Source organism: Oratosquilla oratoria, chromosome 8, assembly GCF_046742065.1.
Source record: "Oratosquilla oratoria isolate Oo_2021 chromosome 8, ASM4674206v1, whole genome shotgun sequence".
Lineage (NCBI taxonomy): Eukaryota > Metazoa > Arthropoda > Malacostraca > Stomatopoda > Squillidae > Oratosquilla > Oratosquilla oratoria.
The window spans coordinates 64272380-64294782 of record NC_134784.1 but is presented as its reverse complement, the minus strand read 5'-3'; the positions used below and the strand labels follow the sequence as shown (position 1 = coordinate 64294782).

At 39.6% G+C, this 22403-nt stretch overlaps 1 protein-coding gene across 3 annotated transcripts in view; it reads right to left on the bottom strand.

Moving 5' to 3' along the window:
• Window positions 1-7262: 7262 nt before the first annotated feature.
• Window positions 7263-22403, bottom strand: part of LOC143027791 (uncharacterized) — a 41595-nt gene continuing 26454 nt past the window's right edge. For all 3 annotated transcript variants that reach the window (XM_076189355.1, XM_076189354.1, XM_076189356.1), the window contains exon 11: window positions 7263-21443. In XM_076189355.1, coding sequence (XP_076045470.1) covers window positions 21275-21443 — 169 coding nt within the window. In that variant the 3' untranslated portion in view covers window positions 7263-21274. The remainder of the gene's footprint in view (window positions 21444-22403) is intronic.

Here is a 22403-nt window from a genome sequence, read left to right as displayed (position 1 = left end):
ATGCAGAGGAGGCAGATAAATTTTCTCTGAACCAGCAAGAGGAGGATTGACAATATTCTTCTCTCTTGGGGTCAGAGATCGTTTTAGCCACACATTCTCTCCATAATAATTTTCCTTATCCCGACTGTCCCACTCACAGAGAAAGCAACAAAGCTTTGTGTAATCCAGCTGCATTCCAAGTAAAGCTGCCACAACCTTTAGGTCACCACAGATATTCCATTTATGTCCTTTATATATAATATATATATATATATATATATATATATATATATATATATATATATATATATATATATTTACAATAGAAGCTTCATACTTTCATATGTTTCCTTTATGTTAGCTGCATGGGCCAGAGGAACAGAAGGAAACTTCCATTGAGAAGCAAAACACCTTCAGGCTCACTGTTGCAGTCAATAAAGAAGCACCATTCACTCCTGTCATATCTACGGTTAAGTTCCTCCATAACAGAATATACATCATGACAAAACACCACACCATTCTCAAGTGAGAAAAACTGTTCAAAATCACAATGTCGCTTACGATAAAAACTAACTTTGGATTCTTTCTGGAGAAGATTCCAACCCTTTAACTTTGAAGCAAGAAGTTCAGATTGCTTTTTTGACAAGTTTAGATCCCGCACAAGATCATTTAGATCTCCCTGATTCAATAAATGTGGTTCACTTAAAGAACAGATTGGCTGAAAGTGCATGTCTTCTATATATTTTTCCATAACCTCCTCACTTGACCCATCTTCACTTGGTTCCATTTGTTTTGGAGGGTCAGGTACAGGAAAGTCTTGACTGTGAGGTACTGGTCTCATAGCAGGTGATAGATTAGGATATTTTACAATGTGCTTAGATGTTGATGTTATACCTTTTATATTTGTAATGCAGAAATCGCAATATGAAGTATGATCTTTTAGTTCTCTCCAAACCATAGGGATGGCAAAAGGCATATGGCGTGAGCCTTTCGCCCATGCAGTGAGAAGCCTGACACAGGTTACACAACACACATGAGGGCGGGTACGCTACTGTACAATATCACAAACTTATTGCCACACAAATGCGCACTATACAACCTCGCACCAACACTTCAAGCACAATACTGCCAAACCTATAACAACCTCACGTAGTGTTGCCAAATTCAGTGTTGCCAACCGCTTGATTGAATTTTATTCCGCGCAATACACGTAACGGAACATACCGTAGAACACAAAAACTGTGGGTGACGGGAAAAATATTATTTTTGGATTCTGCATGCAAAACCATAATGTACAGCTATTGTTTTCCTTCGGACAAGCTCTTTGTTGACCAGTGTAATTGGATCAAATTTGTTTGGAAATAAAGGTGTGGACATTTTGAATGTATTTTGCAATTACATGAATACGCTAGACATTTTAAAAATCGGTGAAATGTGCATATTGTAATGAGGGATATATCTAAATTTGCAATAATAGTTTTCATGGGTAGACAAAGGACTGTCATGACAACAGCGATAGGCTAAGCGTTTTGTACTTTCCTGATTATCTTGAGTATTTTGTATTACAGTAAACCCTCGATATAACGGGTCTCGATACACCGGATATTGAATATACCTGACAAACCCTCGGTTATAACGGATCTTCGGTTATAACGGCAGACCCTTGTCCCCATATCGTCCGTTATATTAAGGGTTTAATGTAATTTATAATACTTTTCATTTCTAACACCGGACAAACTTCGGGATGTAACGGATCTGTCCGGTATTTCCATCGGGTATAGCGGATCTTCGGATATAACGACAGGCCCCTGTCCCCATACCGTCCGTTATATCGAGGCTTTACTGTATTGTCCCTCAGTATATGAAAAAGTGAAAGAAATATAATTTAATTTGACAGGGCTACTAAGCTCGATCTACAGACATTGAAAGAGGGAAGTGCTGGTAGGTAATAATGATGGGCAATGGGGAGATGAATCCTGACATCCATCTCGATTTTTTTTTTTTTTTTCCTCTCCCGGTTCTAAAGGTTTGGGCTGTGCTCAGCCCCGAGGATCATGACGTAGATCCTGAAGACAGTGCTGGAGAAGGCTGAAACGGACCAAATAAAAAACCTTGACGTCAGAAAATCACACGGTCCGGATGGAATTGTAAATTGGATATTAAAAGAATGTATAGATGAACTAACGGACAAAATATATAAGGTAATTGATTACTCATTCAAAGAAGGAGAGATACCATAAGATGGGAAAACATGCAAATATTGTACCAATATATAAAGGAGGGGACAAGGAAAATCCAACTAACTATAGACCGGTCTCCCTTACAAGCACAATAGCTAAAATAATTGAAAATGTTATCAAAAGTGGATGGATTAAACATCTGGAAGAACATAATATACTGAATCCAAAACAACTTTGATTTAGACATGGAGGCTAATAGAAATTATGCGAAAAAGGGACAGATGGGTGGATTGTGCTTTCCCAGATCTACAAAAAGCATTTGATAAAGTACCACACAAAAAGCTACTAAGATTGAAATAGGTAGTGTACAAGGAAAATCATTGGAGTTGATGGAAGATTTCTTGAACGGGAGAAAAATGAGGGTGGTACTTAGGGACAAAAACTCGACCTGGGAAGAAATGATAAGTGGAGTCCCACAAGGTTCTGTATTGGCTCCGAGAATTGCCATGTAAATAAATGACATGGATGAAGGTGTGAAATGTTATATATATATGTTGCAAATAATGCAAAACTACTGAAGAAAGTAGGTACAGATGAAGACTGTGAATCACTACAGAAAGACCTTGATAAAGTCTGGGGATGGAGTAAAAAATAGGAAGTGAACTTCAGCATCGAGAAATGTAGTATAATGGAGTTTGGTAAAAGTAAAAATAGAATATCAGGGCAATAGGAAATAGTTACAAAGTAAAAAAAAAAAAGTTGGCTCGTAAAGGGAACTAGGAGTAATTATCAGCAAAGACATGTCATCAGGCAAGCATATCAACAAAATAGTCGGAGAAACCTTCAATTTACTATGATAAATGAGTGGCCTTTAACTACAGTACTACCTCTCATTAACGGATGTTGATTAGCTGTGTTTGAGGTGTTTTCGCTGTGTGGTGATTATTCACATCAACGGACATCGTTAACCCCCTTTTAGTCCGTTAATGAGAGGTAGTACTGTACTTGGATGAGGAAATGGTAAAGAAAATATTAGTCACGCATATAAAACCAAGATTGGAGTAAGCTGTGACACTATGGACACCCAGTACTAAAAAGAACATAAAGAAATTAGAAAGAATCCAAAGAGCAATGACAAATATAGCATCATAACACTTTAAATTGACTTACAAACAAAGATTGTCCAAACTGGAACTACCGACCCTGGAACAAAGAGAAAGAAGAGATCTACTGACCATTTACAGAATTATGAAAGGGATGGAAGTCTCGGCAGAGATTATTTATTAAAGTGGGATAAGAGAAAAATAAGAGGACATGAAAAGAAACTCAAAAAGGATAATTATAGAAGAGATCTGAAAACAAATAGTTTCCCACACAGAGTGGTAGATATCTGGAACAAATTGAACAAGGCAACAGTGTGTGCAAAAACTATACAATAATTTAAGAATAAACTAGATGCTGACAGATACAAAGACTGGTCACTACAAGCGTAGCTCTCTTTTCATATAATACAACTAGATAAATATACACACACACACACACATGACTATCTGGAAGAAGAGAAACCAGATATAATGGGAATTGTAGAGACGAAATTAAAAGGTTCTCTACCACCTAATGTTGTGGAAAGGGGGTCTATATGATTTTTTGATGAAAATAGAAAAGAGAAACAGTGTGGAGTCATGTTTTTTACAAAAAAAAAAAAAAAAGGGCTTAAAGGTGACAAAAATAACATACATATACCAAGGCTTTTTCCCCCTTACAAGGGAGGTAGCCAAAAAGGAAAAGGCATAAAATCATTTCCACCCATTCCATCCCTGAATACACTCCACACCCCTCCACCCTCCCTCTCATCTGAGCACCTCCTGGATGACGGGCCATCCCTGCACCCTGTCCACTGCCCTGGGTCAGAAGAAGTGTCACAAGACACAGCACATCCACAGCAAGGCCGCTTCATTAAATCGGCGACCCCCCCTCTCCGTCCCCCCATGCATAAAAGGAGAAGATGGGGAGAAATCCCTTCGGGCTGCGTCAAAATTTTGCTCACATATACTACCTCACCCTCCATCCCCCTGCCCATTCCACCTCATGCATCACATCATCATCCATATACAACCATTCTCTATTCACCCGTCTTCTGTCCTCTCCCGTCCTTCCTCAACAGACATTTCCCTCTTCCCCAAAGCCCCCTTCACCCCATCCATCCACCTCATCCTAGGACGTCCCCTCATGTTTACTCCCTCCACATCTGCCTTCCATACCTCTTTTACTAGTCTTTCTTCACTCATTCTTTCCATGTGTCCAAACCATCCTAATACTCTTTCATCAACCCTATCTCCCAACTCCCTTTCCACCCCCGTTCTTCTCCTCACCTCCTCATTTCTCACTCTATCTAGCCTAGTAACCCCCATCATACTTCTCAGACACCTCATCTCAAACACATGATGCAAAATTACTGAAAAGAGTGAAAACTGAAGAAGATTGTGAATCACTACAGAGAGATCTAAATAAAGTACAAGAATGGAGTAGGAAGTGGGAGATGGAGTTCAATACAAAAAAGTGTAGTATAATGGAATTTGGAAAAAGCAAAAACAGAATAACAGGATCATATAATTTGGGAGAAGAAGGAATAAAAAGAGTAGAAAATGAGAAGGACCTGGGAGTCATTGTTATGAATAATATGTCACCTGAGAAACATATAAATAAGATTTTTGGAGAAACCTATAATTTAATAAGAACAATCAAAGTGGCATTTACATACCTGGATGAAGAAATGGTGAGGAAAATCCTAATCACCCTGATAAGACCAAGATTGGAATATGCAGCAACGATATGGTCACCAAGTACAAAAAAATGTATAAAAAAACTTGAAAGAATACAAAGAGCAATTACAAAACTGGCACCAACACTCTCAAAACTATCATATGAAGAGAGACTACAAAAACTTAAACTACAGACACTAGAGCAAAGAAGAGAGAGAGGAGATTTGATAGCTATTTACAGAATCATGAAAGGCATAGAAATTACTGATAGAGAGAATCTGATAAAATGGGAGGACAGAAATACAAGAGGACACGGAAAGAAAATAAAAAAAGACAGCTATAGAAGAGATTTGAAAAAGAACAGCTTTCCTCACAGAGCAATAGACAGTTGGAACAAGTTAGATGAGAAAGTGGTGTGTGCAAAAACAATACATGAATTTAAAAATAGTTTAGATAAAATGAGATATGAAGACGGGACCCCACGAGCATAGCTCCCCTTCCCGTAAAATACAACTAGGTAAATACATTCAAACTCCTTCTCTCTTCCTCTCTTATGTTCCATGTTTCTGCCCCAGTGACATGAAAAGTAAATGGTTCTTCATTTTGTCTAAATCTAGTGTTTTCTTTGACCCACTGAGTCATTGTGTAATCGATGGTCATATCCAGTAGGATGTTGCCCCAGTGTTCCTCTCCACCTCCCATTGTCGATTCTTCCCAATTTATTTCCTTTGCATTAAAGTCACTCATAATTACTATGTTTTCTCCATATTTCAGTGTCTCGGATAATTTATTCTTTGTCTTCTAGTAATTTTGAGTGTTCGTTGTCAGTCCAAGTCTTAGTTTTTGGGGGCACATATACAACTATGAACTTTCTATTTTTCATACTGCTATTTTCAACTTTAATTGTAATCAGTTCCACATTATCCTTTCCTTCTGTTGCCTTTATTACATTTAGGTCCTTTCTAGTCAATAGCATGACTCCTCCTCGTTTGTTTGTTCATTCTATTTTTTGACCTATAGGACCTTTTAGTTTTGTCTCCACAATTCCCATTATGTCAGGTTTCTCTATTGACAAATAGTCATTCAATTAATTTATTCCAGAAATCATACCGTCAATGTTTGTATATGCCACTTTTAATTTTTTCTTTTCTTCTCTTTTTTGGTTCATATTTCCATTTTTCTGATGTACCATTTTCTCAGTCTCAGATCCAGCACTCTCCAAAAAAACAACAACTCATTACTCATTTTTTTTCAGTCTCCATTCTTTTCTCGTTTTTTTCCTTGGCTTCACTTCTCAGTGCCCTATCTTTCTCTATTTCCTCTTCATTCATTTCCTTTTTTATCCACACATTTTTGTATTTTTCACTGCTAGTTTTGCCACTTTTGATAGTATTTCTTCTGCAATCGTTTGAGCAGTATTGGGATGATGGTCACTGGGGAGCAGTATCCTAAAGTAGGTAGTACTAGCTATAGGCACCATGTATGACTGGGCAGCCCTTTTTAGGGTCCACAATGCCCACCTCCCCAAAGGAGAGACCTAGCAAAGGTGACCCAAAAATTGTCTGACTTCTTCAATCTCTGAGGTTAGCTGCTCCCACCAGGGTATCACAAACATGCAGTCATAAAGTATCAGTAAATCAAATCCCATCAATGAATCTTGCAGCATGGAATGTAAGAACCTTACTTGATGTAAACAACCCCACCAAAACAGACAGGATCCCCTCCCCAGATGTACTGCACTGGTGGCCTCAGAGCTAAGAAAATACATCGACATTGCTACTCTCAGTGAGACCCATCTAATTAAAGAAAATCCCCTCATAGATGTAAGGGAAGGATGTACCTTCTTTTGGAAAGGACTACCAGAAACAGACAAAAGAATTCACAGGGTAGGTTTTGTGATCATATCCTCCTAAGTAACCAACCAAAATCCTCAAAAGGAGTCTTTGAACTCATTATGACTCCTCAAATTCCTTTTATTTAGAGCCTTTATGCTACATCAGTCAGTTGCTATGCACCAAACCTCAATTCTCCTGAAGAGGTAAAGAATTGATTCTATGAACAACTTGACCAGATCCTGAGTTTGAACTGGGAGCCACAGGCTATATACTCGTAAGTCTAAGTACAAGCATAAACTTAGATGCATTACTCTTGGTTTCTCTTAGGTCAAGATTACTAGAGAATCAACCCTTGCTTTGCAATAAAAGGGTTTTTCATGACTAGAATTATGTTATGCGGTAGCATCTTGATCACACATATGCATAATTTCAGCCAAAAGGAGTGACCCCTTTTGAAAGTGGTTGTATATAAGATTGGATTACAATACTTGAATAACAGTCTCATAAAACTTCACTTCAATTTTACTTCAAGCTCCTGATACAATAAACAATTCCATAGAAAAGTACAATGCACAAACACTATAAAACTGACTAGACTGTGGTTCTTGGTTGAAGAAGAAAGAGGAGGTGGAGGAGTAGGAGGAGGAGAGGAAGAAGAGAAGGGCCTTTTTCAAGCAAGTTAATTTTCAAGGGTATCTCAACATGAACCACAACATTGGGAATTGTTCATGCAACAATTCTCTTTGGTGAAGAAAATCACTTCACTATGCATGGTAACTGACAGTTTGGTAAAAGGCTATTGTGGCACTACGCTTAATTAGGAAAAGCTTTATACAATTTGGATTCTATGCCATTATTCTCATACTCAAATTCTGAGCAAGTCCACATTACAAGATATCTAAAATTGACTAATTCTATTGTGCAGAAAAGTTCTGTTCAATAGCACTATTCTGTGACATGTCTTGTACTGGACACTCTGAGTGATGATGCCATAACCCTACAAACACATCAGACACATTACAAAATGTTTATGAAGCACAGCAGGCAATGCAGGGACTTATATTACTTTGTGCAATAATTAGATATGGTTTGCAGTTGACCACTTTCCTTGTCAAGTATGCCAATTATCTTGTTCACAACATTTCACATACAGTATGTCCTTTTATACTTCCGAGAACCACAACCGAAACATTTCCACCCTATAACTTGACAAAATAACTGTTGGGTCAAATTTTGCTAATTGGAAACCTGCACCTCCACAATGGCTGGCAATGGTCTTCAGGCCTTCATATAGACCTCTCTGGGAAAAAAACAAACAAACATTGGACTGTTGTCTGTGCTATATTTGTGCTTATAGGATGGGAGAAGTTGCCAGTTGTCAGCTCTACTTATGTGGAAATGTGGAGGAATTTTAGTTAGAGAGAGATCTTGGGATGAGTCTGAAGACTAAGTGCCAGCCTGAAGATGGTGATACTAAAGGCAGGGAGATGAAACCCTTTGACATTTGTCTTGCAGAACCATCACATGTAGGTACCCATTGTTGATCCAAAATGACGTTGTAATAAAATAAATTTTTATCAACACCATATTAGAAATATAATCATGTGCATTTTAATATTTTGCAAAGATTGTTTGCAATTGCTATTACTGACACTTTTGTTAAAGAAGGGAAAAATATATCATGAATAACCTAATACAGTAAACCCTCGATATAATGGACAATATGGGGACAGGAGTTTGTCGTTATATCTGAAGATCTGTTATAACTGAGGATACTTCACTATAACAGATGAAAATCCATTATAGCAAGGGTTTGTGTGGTCAGATCTTTTGTCCATTATTTCCAATATCCGGTATACTGAGATCCGTTATATTGAGGGTTTACTGTAAAGTATATCCTTATGCTCGACACTGATTATACTTTGACAATATGTATATCCTAAACAGTCTTGAAGAAGAAATGTTAAAATGACTTCTGGAAAAATTCTATAGTTCAATGATGCACATCCAGAAATCAAATTTAACATCTGATTTTTCTTCTTGCATTTTCCAAACTCAACATCCATTACTCAAATGACTGCCATGTGTTCACATTCAAAATCAATTTTGTATCAAACATGAATCTAGAATCAGCCATTTCATTTTACATTGAATATAAAACAGTACATACTATGAATAATAATAATTCCAAGATGGAATCCATCTTATATTTCATCAACTGTATTATAGAGAGTTGCTGTTTGGGAAAGCTATAACTCTTCAAAGTAAGGGAGGCTGTTGACAGGGGAAGTCCTAACAAGTTTGGAGGACAGACTGGGTCCTTGCTTCAGTGGTGATGGAAGCATGTTTTATGATGATGAAAATTGTTACAATGCTCTAAGGGCTGTTGAAATTCCATTATGTTTACACCACTCCTACATCAAATGAAGAGCCAACAAAAATTTCCAGGATACAGAGAAGTGGGGGAGAGAGGGGGAAGGGAGAAGAAAGGGAGGGGGAGAAGAAAAGAGAGGGAGGGGGATGGGATAAGAGAGAGAGAGAGAGAGAGAGGGGGGGTAGGGAGCTGGAGAGGAGAAGGGAGAGGGAGGGAAAATAAAGATTATATATATATATTATACATATACAGTATATATATATACATACATTATATATATATACATTATATATATATATACATGCACACACACACACAGTATTTGAGGCAAATGATGGGTATCTACATGTGGTAGCACTGGAAGATGGACAATGAAGCTGTCCATTTTCAAAACCCATCAACACCCTCACTTCTATCAGGAGATTCAGCCCTAAGGGGCTGCCACTCCAACTGGAACCAGGATTTCTCTCTATCATCTGCAACTATACTTACACTTTTATACACACGTAGAGCTAACAACTGGCAAATACTCCTGCCTTCCTGTCACCTTTATTCGATGACAGAAACAGTTCCACACTAATACAACACAAACAAAAGTCCAAAATTTATTCATAGAGAGATCTCTTTGAAGGTTGTGGAGTGCTGTCTGCCAATGTGGGGCTGTAGGTTCTCCATGTGAAACTTGAGGCAATACATCTATCTGTATACCAAGGGCCCCTTTCCCCTTATAAGGGAAGCCTGCAAAGACATACACCCACCCCCACCCATTCCTCTCCTATTTGCTTCCTTTTTATCTTAGTTCCTGAAGGATATTTATATATGTATACAAAAAACACATGTATACATATTGCACTGAAAACACCACTGTTGGAATAAAACATGAAAGTAAGGAAATGGAAAATTTGCATATTTTGACTAGACTGCAATCTTTTACTGAAGAGGACTGCAGTCAGCAATTTTAGTTTCTTTACTTTTATTTTTCACCCTGACGGTGGTATTTTCCATGTATTTTACAAAATGACACTAATTTGCTCCTGTGATATACATATATGTATCCTATAAGTAATCTCACTGAAAATTTCAAAACTTTTACTGGGTAAGGAGATGTGGGTTTTTGTAAGTGCATATGGGGCTGGTGGTGAGAAGAGTGTGGAGGAAAGGGAGGCATTTTGGATGGACTTAAACAAGTGCATTAAGGTTTTAGGGAGAAATGTCAATGTAGTTATTGGGGGATCTTAATGCTAGGGTAGGAAATGAACCAATAGATGGAGTGGCTGGGAAGTGTGGAGTTCCAGGAAAAAATCATACTAGTTGATGGTGGAAATGTGTCTAGAGAGTTGATGAAATTAAAAGAGGAAAAGGAGGCGAATCAAGTAGAGAAGAAAAGGTACAAGATGCAGAATGAGAGATAATAATGGAAGAGATGGCAGTATGAGGAAGATGGGCAGAGTATTTTAGGGAGTTGCTAAATGTGAAGGAGGATAGGAAGGGAAAGTTAGTTGCAGTGGGATGCACTAAGAAAATGACAGTGATGAATGAGGAAAATGGTGGAGAAAAAAAAGGATAGATGAAGTGAAAGCAGTTATTAAAATGATGAAAGCAGGTAAGACCCCTGGGTTGGATGGGTGTCATGCAGTGTCTAAAAAAGGGAGGTACAGTGATGGTGGACTGGTTAGTGGGGTTAATATTTGTTTAAAAGAGGGTAGAGTGCAAGAGGATAGGAAAAGGGGACAAGTGTGAGTGTAGTAGTTTCAGAGGGATCAATTTGTAATTGGGAGGGTTTTGATTGAGAGGATCAGGAGAGGAACAGAGGGTAATTGGTGAGGTACAGTGTGGGTTTAGGACAGGTTGGGGTTACGTGGATCAGGTTTTAGTGTTAAGGCAGATATGTGAGAAAGCTTTAGAAAAAGGTAGGGATGTTTTTTGGGCCTTTATATATTTGGAAAAGGCTTATGACAGGGTAGATAGGAAGGCACTGTGGGAGGTATTGTAGATATATGTAAAGAGTTTTTACGAAAGTTGTACAGCCTGTGTAAGACTCAGAAACACAGAGTGAGTGGTTTGAGGTAAAGGTGGGACTTCACCAGGGATGAGTTATGTCACCTTGGCTGTTCAATTTATACGTGGATGGGGTGGTGTGAGAGGTAAATGCAAGGGTAATGGGTCAGGGATTGGAGATGGTTAAAGAAAATGGAGAAAAATGGGAGATAAACCAGTTGTTGTTTGCTGACGACACTGCACTTGTGGCAGGATCAGATTGGGGATTATGGAAGTTAGTGACAGAGTTTGGGAAGGTGTGCAAAAGAAGGAAGTTGAAGATAAATGTGGGTAAAAGGTGCCGAGAGGTACAAGGGGAGAGGATGGCAGCAAATTAGAAATGAGTGTTATGAGAGACTGGAGGAAGTGGATAGTTTTAGATACTTGGATGTGAATGTGGTGGGGGGGAGGAGTGGAGGTGGAGGTAAAATGTAGATTGAGAGAAGCAAGTAAATGCCTTGGGGGATTAAAAAGTGTAATGAGGAATAGACATTTGGGAATGGATGCTAAGAGGAGATTGTGTGAAGGAGTGATTGTGCCAACAGCACTGTACGGGGCAGAAACATGGAACATAAGAGAGGAAGAGAGGAGTTTGAATGTGTTCGAGATGAAATGCATGAGAAGTATGGTAGGGGTTACAAGGTTGGATAGAGTGAGAAATGAGGAGGTGAGGAGAAGAGCAGGGGTGGAGAGGGAGTTGGGAGATAGGGTTGATGAAAGAGCATTAGGATGGTTTGGACACATGGAAAGAATGAGAGAAGAAAGATTAGTAAAAGAGGTGTGGAAGGCAGAGGTGGAAGGAATGAACATGAGGAGGCAACCAAGGATGAGATGGATGGATGGGATAGAAAGGGCACTGGGAAAAAGGGGAATGTCTGTGGAGGAAGGGAGAAAACAAGATAGGTGCGAGTGGAGAATGGTTGTGTATGGATGATGCTGTGATGCATGGAAGGGAGTGGTTGGGGGATGGAGGAGTGAGGGAGTAAGTGGGAATATTTTGATGCAGCCTGAAGGGATTTCTCCCCGTCTTCCCTTTTTGTGCATGAGGTGATGGAGAGGGAGGGTTGCTGATGATTAAATGAAGCAGCCTTACTGTGGATGTGCTGTGTCTTGCTACAATGCTTCTGACCTAGGGTAGTGGGTAAGATGCAGGGATGACCTGTCATTCAGTAGGAGCCAAGATAAGAGGAAGGGATGGGGGTGAAAGGGAATGGAGTATGTGGAGATGGAATGGGTGGGAGTGGATTTTATGCCTTTGTTTTTTTTGGCTACCTCCCTTGTAAGGGGGAAAAAGCAGTTGTTATTTGTATGTATGTGTACTTTTACATACAAGCATTTAGTAACCTTTAAAACTCTAGTGTGGCAAAATTTCAAAAACATTTCCTTTTCAACTTTCTAAGTTATAAACCAAAGACATTACTCAGCATCTGTATATGGCGACATCATAATGCTTCCACATCAATTAAGTTATGCCTAAACATATTCTATGTACCTTACCATCTTCAACCAATAATTTTCCTTTGTTCTTACTCATAAAAACCATACATATACATACATAGGCCTTAATCCCCATTTCAAGAGTGTGGCCCTGATTATGCAGGAGATAAATATGAAACAAAGGGTCCTTGATCTTTGTTCTATCTTATTTGGTTACCTTTCATGACACATGGAGGAACATGGTGGTGGGGACACAAGGTGCCAAGAAAAAATTAAGTAGAGTCATGGGAGTGGCAAAGGAGAGATTTAAGGGAGCTCACAAAAGTAGGGATGATGATATGGTTTAACGTCACAAACTTCCCCCTATCGGAAGGCTAGGACAGTGCCCCTCACAGAGGGCTTTGTAGCGTGGAATTTAATAAACCATGCCCTTGGTTTAACTTCGCTGGTGGCAGGATTCGAACCGCCATCCCCTCGATCTTTACCGCAAGTAACGACGCCATAACCCGCTCAGCTCAGTAGTGATAGCAGAAATTAAAAGAGACCAACATTCCTTTTTGAATAGAGATTACTCTTCAGTCATACGAGAAGGCTGTGTATGTGTCTATGGCAGTGCCAGTAAGGGGTCTTAAAAATACTGACTATAGAAAAAGTTATGTTGTTAATACCCTGTACAGGCCATAATAGAATACACTGTAACTAGAGCTGTACAAAACACAAAAACCAATGCAATTTGTTACAAACAGTTCCTCCCCTTTCCTGCAGCACATAGTCATGATGTTTGTTGAATATCAAGAGGATTCGCTTCCCTCTGGAAAGGTGTGGCTTGTGTAATAGTAAAGTAAATGAAACAATTTATCTTGCAAAAAATAATACTCCACCAAGACTTGAGTTTTGGTTGGATTTGTCAAACTTCATACATACATACATATTTCAATAGGTCTTTTCTACTCTACAAGGGGAGTTGCTAAGTCAAAGCATACACTCACCCAGTACCCATTCCACATCTATTCACTGTTCCTACCATCTTAGCACCTCATGGATGAAGGGGTATTTCTGTTCCCCAACACACTGCTTGAGTCAAAGGCAATGTAGCAAGATACAAACTTCATCTATCTATATACCAAAAGGCTTTTAACCTCTTGTAAGGAAGGTAGCCGACCAAGGCATGCACCCACCCTTCACCCATTTGTTTTTCCTTTGATCTTAGCTCCTTGTGGATGAAGGCCCATCCCTATTGCCCGCACGCTGTCTTGATCAGAGGCAGTACAGCACGACACATTATCATTGCCATAGCAGGGTCCAACAGGCAAAGCTGGTTTACTCCCTCTGCCTCATCTATATGGTGACCCTCCCTCCAGGCGCGGATCCAGGAATGTTATTTAGGGGGGGCCTGAACCGATAAGCGATAACCGATACTTGAAACACGCCGATATTTTAACCCCAAGAATAATGCTGTTGGCTTGGAGATTGGTCCAGAAACCTAAGTCTGTTTTGCTCGTAATTGTATGTAAAATCATATATAATTCACAAATATAATTCAAATAATAAATTTGCACTAAAAAGTGTTTACCCAAGGAGAATCAAACTTGAGATGAGTGTACCATACTCGGGGCATTGGGGGGGGCCTAGCCCCCCCTCCCACCTTGTATCCGCGCCTGCCACCCTCCTTGACCACTCACAAATATTAGAGAAGACAAGGAAGAATCCCTTCTTCAAATTTATACATGTGTAACATTGATGTTTGAGATGGACATATTGGCTGGGAAAAGAATATTGCTTTGGCATTTGCAAGCAAGTGATAAGGAATGGGTGGGATAATTTATAGCTATAAATACTATTTTAATCTTTTCTTGATAGGATGAAATCTTTGTCAAACAAAACCAAATCATCTAACAAAGGAAATATTCAATAACTCCAGCTGAATCCTACTTATACATTTTCATGCAGTTTTTAGTTTTTCATTTACATTCTCATACACTTATAATTATCATTCAAAATCTTAATTTACATATGCACCATATATAGGACAAAATACATAATAAACGTTTCCTTCTCAGTTCACTCTGTCACATGTTAATGACGAGATGGCAGGATACCATGTACAATCTTACAACATCAAACAATTCTTTATTCTTCATCGTTGGGGACCCAAGATATTCCCAAGTATATGAGGTGGTATCAAAATGTTTTGAGACTAGGCCTTATATACAAGTATTTTATGTCTGGGCACCATCCCTTTTAGAATAGTCCCATTGAGCAGGGATGCAGTGCTCCCAGTACTGTTGCTATTCCTGAAACATGTTCTGGAAGTCTTGTTCCTGAAGTATGTTATGCATCTGCAATTCATGCTGAAAATCCTTCAGTGTCAAAATGGTGACCCTTTAGTTGCTGCTTCATTTTTTGGACGACGATGATATGGTTTAACGTCACACACTCGCCACCCCCCCCATCAGGAGGCTAGAATGGTGCCCCTCACAGAGGGCTTTGTAGCATGGAATTTAATGAACCATGCCCTTGGTTCAACTTTGCTGGTGGCAGGATTAGAACCGCCCTCACCTCGACCTTCACCAAAAGTAACGACGCCCTAACCCGCTCAGCCAGGGGCTGCATCTGATGAAGAGGGTGGGTGTAGAAGGGTGATCATAACGTTACAGCTGAGAAACTTGTCATTACCAGAGCTTGGTGAGATAGTGCACTGCTGTCACAGAGTATCCAATTGGTCCCACACCATATTTCAGGCCATTTCCATTGAAGGTTCTCCCTCAAATATTGCATTAGAATTGGCCACTGAAAAATCTGGTTTGCAGGGCAAATTCATGGGTGTATAGACCCACGAATGTCAAAGAGAATGATAAGCATGATCTTAGCTGTGTTGGGGACCTGGGTCACCTTCAGTTGTGGAAATGTTGGGCTCTTCACTGTCTAACTTCCATGTTGTACCTGAAAACCCAAGTCTTGTCTCTAGTGATGAGACATGAAGGTTGAGTCATCCAGGGCATGCCGAAGGAACTCTTGGCATACTTTGACCCAATGCTTCTTATGCTCAGAGATCAAAAACTTGGGCACAAATTTTGCACCATGCAATTCATGTTCACATTAGATATGAAGATTGCTTTCACCATTCTTAGATACACTGATGATGATAACAATGTCATTAATGGATCTCAGATGACCTAATACATTAATTGCCAAACTATTTCTACATTTTTGGAGGTTAATCTCAGAGAATCATCTTAGCTTCTAAAGATGTTCTGGATCTCTTGAAGCATATATGCCAGACACAAGCTGAATCATGTTGTTGTTGTCGTTCCCTAGACTGTCTGTCTGAGCAGTCCTGTCTCCCCAAGGAATGTCACAGCTGAAACTGGGTTTTCCCACAAATCCCTTATAGAGTGTATGTTGTGTTGTTTGCGTGCATGATTGTGTATAATGCAGTCCTCCACTATGTGTTGTATGGTATGGGGTGAAGTGTTACATCCTGGGCAGCTGTTCACATTGCAGTCATCCAGCCTCTTCTGGTAGCTTAGAAGTGCTGGGTGGTGGCCGCACAGCAGTCTGGCCAGGTGGACTCTGTCCTTTCGTGGGAGAGAGGATTCAGAAGGGTGGATATCAGGGGGTCTGGCATGCAGCAGTGTGTTGTCTTTCAGTGTGTTAATGGAGCGGTGAGTGATATGATTATGAATATGTTTCCGGAGGCTGGTATTTGGTGGTTGTGGAGGAAGAGAAGAGAGCATCCGTGTGTGATACAGGTCTTTGGGTGTTGTTTTAATGTTTCTTGGTGTGTGTGGGTGTTCTGCTATGTAGTGTAGTGGGTGTGATGTGTTTGTGGTGGCTGTGGCAAGTGTTTGTGTGCCTCTCATGTCGAGGTGGTCCTTGACTTTGAGGACTTTTGTTTCATGGTGTAAATGGTCTGTAGGTGTTGTATTTGTGCAGCCTGTAATTGTTTTAGGGCTTTGTTTTGTATGATTTGAAGGGTGTTGTGGTGTGTCTCACTGAGATTAGGAGCCCACGCAGGACTCGCATAATTCATAACTGAGCGTATGAATTGTTTGTATATTGTTGTATTAGTTTCTTTGTTTTGTCCAAATGTTGTTCCAGCGATTGACTTAAGTGCATTAAGTCTAGGTGTGCATTTGTTTTTTATGTTTGTGATGTGTTGTTTGAAAGACATGGATGTATCATATGTTACACCAAGAATTTTCGGTGTGTTTGTGTGTGGTATTAGAGTGTTGTTGATGTAGAGATGAGGTATGTGGCATGATTCCCAAGAGGAGCTGACTCATGTAAAAGGTCTCTGTTGCAGATTTACTGAGTTTGACACACAGTTTGATGTTTGCTCTGTTTTAGTTTGCAGTCCATGATAAGATTTGTAAATATGCCTATAGACATGGTCACAAAAACTCCAATGGCACTGCTTATAAAGTTCACAGAATGACACCAATTGGACAACTGTTTGATGTCAGTTACTATTCAGCCACACAGAACATGCATCTCTGTCCTACCATCTGTTGGCATTCCATGGAACTAGTCTTGAACACTTTGATACCACCTTGTATGTGTATATACCAATGGCCCTTTCCCTCTTCTACTCTGAACTGGGGTACTGACAGCATAGTTATGTGCTGTCAATACAACATTCTTCTATGTTCAGGGACAAATCTCTACTCAGAGAGGAATGCTGCACCACTTTATACTTTTCACTATTCCTCAGTTCTTCTGTTCTTAAGTCTCCCCTGTACCCATCCTAGGGCACCATCTTATTTTTGCATACTCCGGTGGCGGGGGTAAAACAATAACCCCTCCATATTCCTATGTATGTCATATATGCAAGATGTGCAAGAAGTGAGTGTGGCACCAAGTTGGAGCTAAGTATTAAAGGAGAGAGATTTGAGAAAGTGGATAGTCTTAAGTATTTTGGGGTACATGTAGCAGGAATCGGAGTAGGGGAAGAGGTAAACTGTAGTGAGAGGATACCGAGTAAATGTCTTAACCCTTTAAACTCCGATGACAAGATGTCTTGTCATTTGGTCAAATAAAACAAAAAATCATAAAACACCAAAATGTTTGATCAAACACCAGAAAAATATGACGTCAGTCCTCGTGCGGTCAAGCCGCATCAGATGATATTCGGATGTACGGGCCGGCGCGAGGCCTACCATATCCGGTTTTTCGTATCTACACCACAAGCGGTTGACATGAGTTGAATGGGTCAAGTGAATGAAAAGTGTCACACGAGAGAGACATCTGGGGATGGATGCAAAGAGAAGGTTGATTGTATGGGGCACAGACATATAAGGGGGGCAGAAAGAAGAATTCTAAATGTGTTTGAGAAATACAGTGGGGGTTATGAGGATGGACAGAGTAAGAAAGGTGATGTGGTAAAGGGTAGAAATTGGAAAGGAAGTTGGCAGATACATTGATCAAAGAATACTAGGATGGTTTGGGCATATGGAAAGAATGAGAACAGAAAGACTAGCAAAAACAGTGTGGAGGGCAGAGGTGGATGGTATAAACTCAAAGATAGGACTGAGAATGAGATGGATGGGGTGAAGAGAACCTTAGGTGCAAGGGGGAATGTCTGTTCAGCGGGGAAGGGATATGCGTGAGTGGAGAATGGTTGTGAATGTACGAAAAACTGACGCAACCTGAAGGACTTTCTACTTATCTTCTCTAGTTACTTGTGAGTGGACAAGGAGGGAGGGTTGCCTAGTAAATGAGCTGGTGGGCAGTAAACCAGTTTCGCAAGTTGGGCCCTGCTGTGGAGGTCCGGTGTCTTGCTATATCACTTCTGAGCCAGGCAATGGGCACAGGCAGCAGGGTTGGTCCTTTATCCACAAGGAGCCAAGACAAAAGTAGAAACAAATGAGCGTTGGATAGGTGAAGGGTTACTACACCACTTTGATGGCTATCTCCCTTATAAGGGGGGGGGGGACGCCATTTGGTATACAAACAGACAGATGGATGTCATACATACATATATCACATGTCCTTCTCTCCCTTATAAGGGGGTGGACTAGCCAAGCCTTACACCCATCCCATACCTATTCAGTTCCCATTTGTTGTCCCTTCTATCTTAGCTCCTTATGGATGAAGGGTCATTCCTGTCCCCTGCCTGCTCTTTGGGTCAAAAACAATGCAGCAAGACACAGCACTTCCAGCACAGAGCTTGAGAGTTGAATCTGGTTTACACATACCACTTAATTTTTTTTCTCCTGTGAATAGTTGAGGCATTTTTTTTTACTTAACCACACACCTTCAAGGGGTAAAGACCACTGGCATATACATACACATAAGTTTTTTCCCCTTGTACTGGGGCACAAAACATCTTGAGTTCCATCATTCCCCTTTACTATGACATTCTTTAAAGACTTTGCCATGACTAACAGCACATATTCTATTCAGCTTAGTCAAGACCTTATGCTGAAGGGACTATGGCTATTTTCACAAGTTTTGCTCTGGTTCATGCCAGAGGGGGGTTATTCAGCTAAGGCAAAATATCATGCCGAAAGGGTTGAGTAACGATTACCATACAAATTCCAACACTAAAATTTGCACCAAGTATTGCTTTTCTTAATCCTATCATACACTGGAATGATTTGATGCCGAGACATAACAGACCATTACCATTTATTTTACATCTGAAATTCTTAAGTTCAATCACACAACTCTATACTTTTGAGGTGGAGACTACAGTTTGGGTAAAGTTGGGCAGTCACCTTCCTTCCATATGGTCAGTTGAATAAAACTTCTTTAAAATCAAAGTGACAAGAGTTGCTAATCAGGTGATGCTACAATCAAAGGCGTTGTCACATTTTAAACGACTTGCTATCAATTCCATACTTTGCCATGAAAAAAAAAAAAAAAAAAAAAAAAAAATTAAGTATTGCTATGGTTCAACATTATGTACATGGAATACAATTAACTTTCTCACACCAATGTTTGTTTGAACACAATTTGTTTCTTCATACATGAAAAGCACTGTTTAGATCCTTATCAAGTACAAATGTGACAAAAAATCAATTTAATTTCTCTTCATTTCTGTCCTATGCAAACTCGTTCAAGACACTTGAATACCTCTGTAGTTCTTTAAGAGGGCTTTGTACTAATATTTCCTTAATATGCTGTCATGTTCTCACAACATTCACATAGAAAATGGGCTCATCAGTCTTGTAAGTATAATTATGACAAATTCATCAAGAATTACAAACATAACAAAGTAAAAGAATGAAGTTTTAATTCCCTCTGGTCTCAAATTCAGATAATTGTATTCTATTGGTACCAGTGAAGATTCATGTTACTATATTTCAAAATTACCTTACACTTGTAGTAAGAAAATAATCTGTGCATAAGAAACAAATCATAATCATCATTACTACTGCTAACACTAAACTAAATTCATATAACTAAATATATAAGTAGAATTTCATGATTATTATAATTTCATATCGACAACCATCTCTTTGTACACTGCTAGTTTCCTTGTATGTCAATGTCATTCATCTATCTACTATGCTCTCATACATTTGTGTATCAATTTTTCTTCAGCACTTTCTCAGTGAGGTTAATAGCTTGTACAGTTGTGCTGGCAGCAGAGATGCAAGCTTGACACAACAACAGTTTTAGGTCAACAACATTTAGAATAGCATCCATCCTAAAGGAAAAGGTCTTGGTGTGAAGTGCTTTGTGGCAGTGCTGAGACCCCTGTAACAGAAGTTCCTGAAGGAGGTGTGTCAGAGCAGAAGATTATTGGAGTGGTTCAGCAGCAGTGGCTCTATGACACAGAGGCAAGGTGAGCTTCCTGGTGGCAGTGGTCCTTATGGAGGGGAGACTGGGGAGAATTTGAGTGAGCATCTAAGATGCTCAGTTAATTACATCACACCCATCATTCATCAAAGATGCTCAGTTAATTACATCACACCCGCCATTCATATGGTAATGGACTATGAATACAGTGAACTAACTCTAGAGTTAATTCTTCATCTCGACTTATTCAGCAGTCAGCCAGATTCTATAAAGTGTTCAGGGTTTTCTCAAAGTACTGTGACCTTCAGACTTTAAGTACAGAAAATATTTCCATTTGATTACATTTCTTATGTGATTTAAAGTGATAATTCTCTATATAGCTGTCTCTCCTCTCTTGTCAGGTTATGCAGCCTTTCTCAATTACACTGGTCACCAGCGAGATAATTTTGAGTTAGAAATCACTATTCCTAATATCAGCAAGTGTAAAGCTACCTGTATGAATCATTTCAGTTTCACTAAGCAGAATTTAACCATTGAACTAGTTGTGTTATCTTTCTAAGTTCACTGTCTACTTGTTTGGTCAGTGATCTTAGCATAACTTTTAAGGATAGTATTGATCTGACTACATTTGTTGACAGCCTACACAGATTATGCCTATTACTGGATATCAACAATTTAACTATGTGCACTGTAAATGATTGATATGGATGAAAGCTATCTGATACCCTTTCCAGCTGTATCCCTCAGTTGATCATATATGTTCAACTAAAACCTGTGCGAAGAGCAACTTACTGCTGGGGTTATGCCAATCCACTTCCTACATGATTGGAAAACATCAGTTCCCAGTCCTTTATAACATCACAATTGATCAACTCTTTTCTGCTTCTCTCATTTCCATTACATGACTATGATATCTGCACCAATCTACACCTGTCCGAAGTAGTAGTTTTGCTGGATAAAAGGCACATGTCTCCGTGTTAGGAAGGACCAGACGTTCCGCAGTCGTTTACAAAAGGTCAAGTCTGCCTTAGGAGCACCAAGCTTCAGGCGGCAAAGCGTTGTCTGCTGCATCCCTATGACACTGAACTGGTACCTTGGGAAGAAGAAAAGATGTTAGTCTGGATTCATACTGGAAATGCAAGATACAATGCTTAACTACTATTCATGAAAAGCATTCAAATATAGAAGATAATATGCATTGAAGTAGAAAATATACGTATAACATCCATCCTCCTTATGAGGGGTTGGATGAGTCAACATACATTTTTACCCTAATTCTAAAATGGAAAAAAATACATAGACAAGGTCCCAACTCTCCACATTCTGACCCTTTTAGTTATCTTTTATGGTAAATGCAAGAGAATACAATGGTGTATTTTACTATGTTTAGTTCCCAACACTTCACCAATGCTTCTTTGTTTGAGGGAGATACATATACATACACATAACAAGGCTTTTTTCCCCCTTACATGGGAGGTAGCTAGAGTTAAGAAGCATGATTCCACTCCCAGCGATTTCATACCCATATACTCCACTCCCATTCACCACCCTTCCCTCCCTCTTTTCTTGGCTCTTCCTGAACGAGGGTCATCCCTGTCTCCTGTCCATTGCCCTGGGGGGGTCAGAAGCAGTGCAACAAGGCACAGCACATCCACAGCAAGGCCACTTCATTTTAATTGGGGATCCCCCTCTCACCATTCCCTCATGCAGAAAAAGAGAAGGCAGGGGGAAATTCCTTTGAGCTGCATCAAAACATCATCCACACATAACCATTTCCTAATTCCCCATCCACCACCCACTCTCTTCCATGCATCACAGCATCATCCATATACAATCATTCTAATAAGTGAACATACTGAGATTGGTTACAAAGAAGGAATGAGGAAGCATAAATGAGGCACAAAATAAAGAGGGTGGAAGCAAAATGCAAGATGAAGGAGGTAAAGAGGAGAGTAGATGTAAGGTGGAGTACATGCATGATGGAGAACTTTGAAAAGAATAACCAGACAAGTGTGAGTGTAGTGGTTTCAGAGGGATCAGTTTGTCGAGTGTA